At 27.4% G+C, this 9,521-nt stretch overlaps 1 protein-coding gene across 1 annotated transcript; it reads left to right on the forward strand.

Annotated features, from left to right (window-relative positions):
- The first annotated feature begins 4,918 nt into the window (after positions 1–4,918).
- Positions 4,919–6,987, forward strand: LOC113372953 (zinc finger protein 501-like). The gene is made up of 2 exons (XM_026613284.1): positions 4,919–4,973; positions 5,465–6,987. Exon 2 carries the CDS (start codon positions 5,476–5,478, stop codon positions 6,985–6,987), a length of 1,512 nt encoding a protein of 503 aa, XP_026469069.1. The 5' UTR covers positions 4,919–4,973; positions 5,465–5,475.
- Positions 6,988–9,521: the final 2,534 nt, after the last annotated feature.

Raw genomic sequence — 9,521 nt, forward strand, 5'->3', positions numbered from 1 at the left:
TACCCAAGGAACTATGTTGGCTAAATTTGGCAGCAGGAGTGACTCCTTTTCTCCTTCGATTGGCCGACAAACAGGATGAAGACAACAGTAAAAAATTGCTGGATGTTCTACTCTGCGTCAGTGTCGGAACACTTCTATACATCACCATTTGTGATGGAAAACCTGGCCAGGATTGGGTGTCGGCTCTGGCCCTTTGCGGATTGTTGAGGGCCAAGGCTTTGGATAAATTAGAAAGCGATTATGATATTCCCAAAGATGAATCCTCTGCTTTTTTGCTGTGTCTGATGAGCTATTGTGGAGTCAGAGCCATTGCTGGACCGCTTTTTAATTTTTATAACTTTATGTAGAGAGAAAAAATCGTTTTGGGTAGACAACAAATGGGATTGCAGTAGATCTCCGATGCCTAATTTTTTATTGCTATAATTTTTTCTAATAAACGCATTTGTACATAATTTTGTAACTGAATATTTTTTGTTCGAACATCTGGAAATACAATTGTACAATGATGTATCAAACATTTTTCTTTCATTGGGGACTTAACAAAAATAAAAATCACAAGGAAGTTGTAATATACAACTCGGTGGATACTTTTATAGTTTTTAGCCAATATCTCGAAAATTTGTTCAAACACTTATAAAACATTTTCCATTTTCAAAAGTATAAAAAATTCTCTACAAAACTGCGGTAATTAAATTATACCAAATTATAGTAAAATTTTGCATAAAATTGCAACAAAATTATAATTTGTAACTCCGCGGTCAGAATGGGTTCAATAGACATGGACAATTTTATAGTTTAATTATAATTATAATTATATTATAAATTAAATATTTTTAAAAAGTATATAAAATTATCTATAAAAGTGCATTGACTAAATTATATCGAATCACAGTAAAATTTTGTATAAAATTGCAACAAACTTTTAATTTGTAACTCCGGGATCAGAAAGGCGACAATTATATAGTTTTAAAGCAAATATCTCGAAAACTTGTTCGAAAACATATTAAACATTTTCCGTTTTAAAAAAGTATATAAACTCTGTATACAAAAAAAGTATACAAAAAAAGTATACAAAACTGCGGTAAATTATAACATAATTATCATTAAATTATACAACCTAATACTAAAATTTTGCATAAAAAGACTTATAATTTATGACTGGAGGATTGATGATCGTGGACACTTTTACAGTTTTTTGCAAATATCTCGAAAATTTATTCAAACATTTACCAAACATCTTACATTTTTAAAAAAGTACATAAAATTCTTTGAAAATCTACACTAAACAAATTATACCACATACTAGTAAAATTTTGCATAAAATTGCAACAAACTTATCAATCTAAATTAATCAAATGATACCGCATAATAGTAAAATTTTGCACAAAATTGCAATAAACTTATACTTTATGACTCGACGCTCAAACAATACATTGGCACAATAATCATGCGCACTTTTTTGGTTTTGTGCAAATATCTTGAAAGTTTGTTCAAACACTTAATAAACATCTTGCATTTTTAGAAAGTACATATAATTCTTTCCAAAACTGCGTTAATAAAATTGTATCGCATAATAGTAAAATTTTGCATAAAATTGCAACAAACTTATACTTTATGACTCGATGCTCAAACAATACTTAATTGGCACGATAATCTTGCGCACTTTTTTGGTTTTGTGCAAATATTTTTAAAATTTGTTCAAGCACCTACTAAACGTCTTGCATTTTTAAAAATTACATAAAATTCTATGCAAATCTAAATTAATCAAATTATACCGCATAATAGTAAAATTCTGCATAAAATTGCAACGAAATCCTAATTTGTAAGTCGACTGTCGAACAAGATTTAATAAGCATGGTAATTGTGAAAACTTTTGTAGTTTTTTGCAAATACCTCGAAAATTTGTTCAAACACTTATCAAACACATTACAGTTTTAAAAAGTACATAAAATTCTACGCAAAACTGCGTTAATGAAACTATGTCGCATAATAGTAAAATTTTGCAGAAAATTGCAACGAAATTCTAATTTGTAAGTCGACTGTCGAACAAGATTCAATAAGCATGGTAATTGTGGACACTTTTGCAGTTTTTTGCAAATATCACGAAATTTGTTCAAACACTTATCAACCATCTTAAATTTTTAGAAAATATATAAAATTCTTTATAAAACTGCATAACTTAACTTAAATACAACCTTGTGATTTTTTTATTATGTCTCTTGCAACTTTTGAAACGTGCGAATATAGAGTAAAGTATATAGAATATTCGACAAATTTATACAAATTTAAAGAATCTACAATATTTTCTAACGTCCAAAAATTCTACAGGAACTCAGTATACTTTACTGGGAAACTCGAAAACCTAAGTCTCTAGTTTAAAATTAGTATTGCTAAATACCATATGTTCGAGCCTCACAATTTTTATTCATCTACCTTTGTCTACCTGACATAATAAAATAATTTCCTACCCTTCTGTAGGTACTAAGCTAATTATAAAAAATTACTCATTCTGTACGCATAACTTGAACCGTGAACATCAAACAAATAAATACTATTAATAACTAAACCAACTTATTTAACTTACTTATTTTTAAAGGTCTGATATAGCCATTCTAATATTAAATTATATCTGATCCTCTGAGGTAGTAAAGTGTCCGTGTGTAGTGATTGTTGATTGACTTTTTTTTTAATAAACATTGCGCCGGGCGTCTTCACCATACTTTACTTATTTTTGAGATAATGGTTAGGAACCTTTCAGCCCCATTAAATGATTATATCTAAATATGTCTTTTTCCCTTAGGTAGTGATTCAGATAGCGAATCGGAGGTAACATGTATCTTCGACTACTTCATCCAGGAATGCGCCCTCGGCCTGGTCACCACCGAGCTGGCGATGCTTCACAAATTCAAAGACAACTACATCTACCTAAACATGGCAGCCGGCCTAATTCCCATCATCATCCGCCTGGCCGACTACCAGGACGACCCTGCTGGTGCTGGTCTCTTCGACCTCCTGCTTTGTGTGTCAGTAGGATCCCTATGTTATATATCTTACAAAAACTCATCGTTGGGCCGAGATTGGTGCTCTTTGCTGGCCCTGGTTGGGGTTTTGAGGATGAGGTGCCTGGATTTCATGGAGGGTTGCCTGGATTTGCCGAGGGAGGAGACTAGTCTGATACTGTTGTTTATTTTTAATTATGCTGCTGTGAGGGCCATCATGGGGAAGAAGTTTGATTTTTTTGGGTTTTGTTAATGAAAAATATTATTATGTCTTGTAGTAAATTGGAAAGTAAAGTAAAATGTCCGCAATGTTTAAGTTATTTTGAATATAAATGGTAATAGTAGTATATATTACGAATTTTCCTTAGCGTCATCGCAAAAAAATCGAAAATATTTTTTTTGCATATTTTTACGTTTTAAGACCTCATGAACATTTTGGCTTATCTTAGAAAAAACCGAAATGTGTGTGTGTCTGCGCGTGTGTGTGTGTTTGGATACATTTTTAACTTCCCATAGGGTAGTTATAGTAATGGGCCGAAAATTGAAAATGAAAATTTTTGCATTTCTCGACGTTTTGAAGGTTTCTGAACATTTTGGCATATCTAAGAAAAAATGGATGTTTGTGTGTGTTTTGTATGTCCGCATGTGATTTGATTTGAATGGTTCAAAAAACATTCGATTCCTATTGATAGGGAAAAGAACTAATTAGTTTTTGGCAAAGGCAGGTCCAGCCGTTTCGAAGATACGGAGCAAAGAGTGCAGAAAATAGAAATCGAATTTTTAAGAGAACGGAGTATCCAATTTGAATGATCTAAACACATTCAATTAGTAATGATTGGGAGAAGTGTTTATTAGTTTTTGGCAAAGGCAGGCCCAGCCATTTTAAAGATACGGAGCTAAATATGTAAAAAATGGCAGTTTTTGAGAGAACTAAGCGTCCGATTTAAATGATTCAAAGAACTTTCTGCTTGTCTTAAAAAAATAATTGATTTTCGGAAAAAAAATTTGATCCATTTTTTTTTTCTTTTTTTTTTAGTTTAGTGTATATCGAAAATATTTCAGATTTTATTTTTAATTCTGACTATAGTTCTAATAATTCAGTTTATATAATTCTTATAAATATTAGACAATGGTACAATGTTTATAATAATCTATTTGAAAACATTCAGTAAGGCAAATCGCAACTTACAACTAGTTCAAAATAATTTTGACAAATAATCATTTGTCTCATCAAAACACCAAAATCACAATCAATAAACATATTAACTTACATACATAACAACATATTAATATATGTTGAAACTTTGTTTATTGATTGTGATTTTGGTGTTTTGATGAGACAAATGATTATTTGTCACAATTTTATTAAAAACATTGATGCATATTAAAATCATTTTACATAAATAAATAACAATTAAACAAACAAATAAAAATCAATTACTTACTGTAAATATCAATTAATTAATTGTAACAAATAAAACTAATTTGTGTTTTTTACACTCACACACACTTTGACAGTTCTCTTACACAAACAGAATTGCATTTCAAGTTATGCCAGTAGGTACCAACCAACAAAATAAATATTAAAAAAAAAATTTAAAAATGATTTTTAATAAATTTAACATATAAGTTTAATAATTATATTGAGTGTCAATCGATTTAAGCAAATGAGAAATCATTTTATATAATATTTGTGTTATTGTACGTAAGTACACTGACGTAAGTGCACTGACTTTTTAACTACTAAACTTATGTTTGTTTATTTATAGAACTAGCTAGCATTATTATAAAGAAATTTGTTTATTAGATTAATTATAAATATTATATATCAATTACTTATTTAAAATCTTAACGAATATTTATTTGACAGTTTTACAAAAAAAGGCGGTTTCACAAAAATGACAGTTTAACAAAAATGACAGTTGTACAAATACAAATTAAATTGCATATAAAGTGGCGCCAGTTGTGTACTAGGTTAAGTTTATTTAAATATCAAATAAGATATTATAAATTATATTAAATACGTTATATTCAGTGTATGTTGAATTAAAAGGTAAGTAATTGATTTATATAAAATTTGTGCTATTTTATTCAATATTATATACAAATTCCTGCACAAATTATTTTTGAGGTTATGTCAGGTTAAATTTATTTAAATATTATAAAGTATATTAAATACGTTATATTTAGTGCATGTTAAATTAAACAAGTAAGGATTCGATTTATATAAAGTTTGTGTTATTTTATACAATATTTTCAACAGGTTCTTACACAAATTGTTTTTGAGGTTATGTCAGTTGTGCTAGGTTAATTGTAATAAAAAGTATTTGTAATGAATTTGTATTATGAGGTCAGGAATTATTTTTACAAAATTTTAAAGTGTTTCAACAAAATTTGTTGCAGGCAAAATATAGTTCAATATATTTGTATATATTAATTATGTTTGTGTTGTTTGATTTTTCCAGGTGCGTAAACAATGTCGAAAAATGAAAAAAATAATTCAAAATCTTCCAAATTCCCATCCTTGCCAATAATAGATGAACCACGACTCCACCAAGACGAAAATGATTCTTTACAATGTGGAAAGTGCAAGCAAATATTCAAATCAGTATCCTCGTTCCTCATACACAAAGAGCAACATAAGACATCAGACCTAAACAATATAGATTTAAATGCAAACATATGGTATGAAAACATATTGACTGATACTAATGGTAAGTTACTACCATTAGTACCAGATGATATTAATTCTGAATTAATCGATAACAATTTGTTACTCGATAATACTGATTTGGTTTGGAGTAACTGTAAAGAGCTCATATCGACGTTTCAAAACAGTCCTATAATCGGCGAAGAACGTTGTTCAACGCCTTTTAATTTATCAAATATTACAGAAGACAATGAACCGGTTAAGGAACCTGCACCGTGCACAGCTGTTCGAACTGTATACAAGTGTAACGAGTGCAAGAAAGAGTTTGATCAAGAGTCTGATCTTGTTCAACATTATAAAATCCATATGTTGAGTAGGGATTTTCAATGTGCTATATGTGGACGTACGTTTGCACAAAAGTCTAACCAATGTAAACACATAAAAACGCACCAAACTTGGCCGCATGATGTGAATTTTTTAATACCAAAGTATCATAGGGGTGATTATGTGTATGTTTGCATGTTTTGTAAAAAAATCTTCAAGACTTCTCATGAATTGAAAAAGCACGCAAACAGCAAACATAGTAACTTGAAGGTTTTTAAATGCGCTCTACCGACATGTGACGCTATGTTTGATTCCGAGACCAATCTGTTACACCACATGCATGATTTACATCCCGACAGGACTTTTGCATGTCACATTTGTTGCCAGAGTTCCAACAGTTTAAAAGATGCAGCAGAGCATCTGAAAATTCATACACAATCGAGCACCGATGAGATTGATGTTAGGAACATACGGTATACATGTTTGGTTTGTAACTGTTCCTTCAGCACTCAGCAAGGCTTGCAAAAACACCAGCAAACAGCAACTCACAAACACGAGTGTCATATCTGTAATAAGACTTTCAACGATGCAAGATATTTAAGAAGGCACATAAAAATCCATAAAGGTACCCCGCACAGCTGCCAAATTTGTGGACGTGTGTTCCAACTTAAAACATCACTCAGTAATCACATGCTGATACACAACACAACGCCTGAATTTACTTGTATGCATTGCTCGATGACTTTTAAGCGAAAGGACCACTTGATAAGACATATTGTAACTCACCAATCTAAAAAAGTGTATGAGTGTCCTTTGAAAAAAATTATTGGATGCAACATGTCGTTTCATAGGAAGGACAAGTTGCAAAGACATTTTTCAACTCATTGTAAGGTCAAAAGGAAGCGAGAGATAGCTAAGACTGTTTCTATTGTTGTTTGTCAGATCGATCCGGGTAATATTGATTCCGACAATTTGGAAATCACATGTTTGGCAAGCCCAGAAAATGCAAATTAATAAAACTTTATATATATATATATATATATATATACATGTTAAGAGTTATTAAATTTTTAAATTTGTTGATGTTGAATGTCAGATTAAATTATAGCAGGGCCTAGCTTCTTTATTTTTCTACGTCATTAAAGTAACTACTTAAATAAATTCTATGTCATCACCAGTGGAAATAAAATTTTTTAGAAGAAAACTATCACATAATAATAATAATAATGCAGTTTTAGAATTTTCTTAAAAATTCGTAAACTCGTTTTTATGAATATCGCTTTAAATATTTAAAAATTTCTCAAACATTCAGATGTTTGTTTTTGTGAAAATCTCTATAAATAAAAATCAGAAATTCGTTTTTGTGAAAATCTCTATAAATACTTAAAAAAAATCTTCAAAAATTTGTTTTTGTAAGTCTCTATAAATACTTTGAAATTTCTTAAACATTCAGAAGTTATTTTTGGTTAAAATCTCTATAAATACTTAAAAATTTCTCAAATATTCTGAAATTTGTTTTCTTAAAGTTCTTTATAAATACTTTAAAATTTCTCAAAACTTTGGAAATTTGTTTTTGTAAAATTCTCTATGTATTTATAGATTCATTAAAATATCTAAAATGAAAATCTATAAATACTTAAAAATTCATCAATAAATAATAAAAATCAGAAATTCGTTTTTCTGAAACTCTCTATGAATACTTGAATATTTCCCAACAATTTTCTCAAAAATTCAGAAATTCGTTTTTGTAAAAATCTCTATAAATAGTTTATAATTTCTAAAAAAAATCGGAAATATAAAAGCAATAATTATTACTAATACCGTTCTATCCCACAAATAAAGTACAAATAATTAATAAGTCGGTAATATAGTAAAACTTTAAGGAAATTATATAGAGTATATTCTATTATTCCATACATTATATTTTTATAAGCAAGTGATAAGTTCAAATAATCTTCCAAAGATATGTAATTATACAATTAATTATTATAAGTATTGCAATAAAATTACAAAGACTGTTTAATTATAAATATATTGTAAGTAAGCAGAGTATATATATATATATATATATATATATTTATATATATATATATATATATCGTATTAAAAATATGTTGTAAGTAAATCAAATATGTATATAAAATGTTGAAATATAATTGATTTTAATAGATACTTTATGTATTTTATTTAAATATAAATTTTGATAAGTTTTCGAAGGTAAAGTTTATGTTCTAGCAGAAAATCCGATTTATGTTTCAAGAAATTTGATATTAAAATTGAAAAAAAAAATTAAGTATGTGTAAGAGAAAATTTTGATCTTAGAGTTCAAAATATTATATATAATATGTATTAAAAAAAAATCCAATTTATTTAAAAATTATTGAAAGCTTGGCTGTGTCAATACTACAAAATTTTATTGTTTCAATTTTTATTAATTAAGTCAATTATTCATAAAAATCGGGAAATTTTTGCAATTCGTTAAAAATATTAGTACTGTATTTTATAAATAAATTACCGTTTCTTTTTTATTACTTTTAGCACCATACATTTTTTTAAAATGCCTACGTTTTGCTAAGAAAATTACCAAAAAAAAAAAAATATTTTTTATACTTAAGTATATGTTTAATATTTTCAAATAATTACAAATTGTTTAACCGTTTTCATGATAAATTTATTCGATTTTTGCAAATAATCAGCTTTCAAATAATTCTAAATTGTTGAACCATTTTTATGATAAAATTGAAAATTAATTGAATAATTTTATTTATAATACTAATATAATACTCACTTTTATTTATAAATCAAAAGACAAACTGATATAATTATTAAATTATATCAGTTATATTAAATTTGTATCAAGAGCACAATTTAAAAAAAATCTGTTAAATAACTTGGTTAACAATAAAATTAATGATTGAAAACAAAATTAAAAGTTTATATCAAAAATAGAAAATGATAAATAAAAAAAATAATCTAATTAAATTTTTTCAAAAAATATTTTCCAAGTTCGATAATACTAAAGAAATGATTCCACCAAATTCTTCTATGGCGCCCTCATTTAAAAATTTTGTATAATTCGTGTAAATATAAAATTAGACATGTAAAAGATATATATATATATATATATATATATATATATATATATATATAGATAGATATTATAATTTAATGACTTTTAGAATGACTTAGCTTTTTCTTTGATATGCATTTATCTTAAACATTCTGTATGTCCATATAGAAATTATAAACTTATGTTCAAGAGGTTTAAATCAAGATTATTTAATTATTTCTAGTACATTAAGCATCTTAAATGCTAATGATGTAATATATATATATATATATATATATATATATATTATAAATTAATTCAACAAGTGCTCTTAAAAATTCAGTTCAAACACTTTTGAATATAATATGGTAATTTATTTTTTTCCAGAAGAAGTCAAAAGTCGATTCGGAAATTATGGAACACATAAAATTCAATTAATATTCATAAAGAATACAAAATGTTTACACACCCCTTTATATTCGCATATGAAAAGTAAAAG

The sequence above is a fragment of the Ctenocephalides felis genome, unplaced genomic scaffold (genome assembly GCF_003426905.1).
Source record: "Ctenocephalides felis isolate EL2017-DRISC unplaced genomic scaffold, ASM342690v1 CF-g0.4_SCAFFOLD_01604, whole genome shotgun sequence".
Lineage (NCBI taxonomy): Eukaryota > Metazoa > Arthropoda > Insecta > Siphonaptera > Pulicidae > Ctenocephalides > Ctenocephalides felis.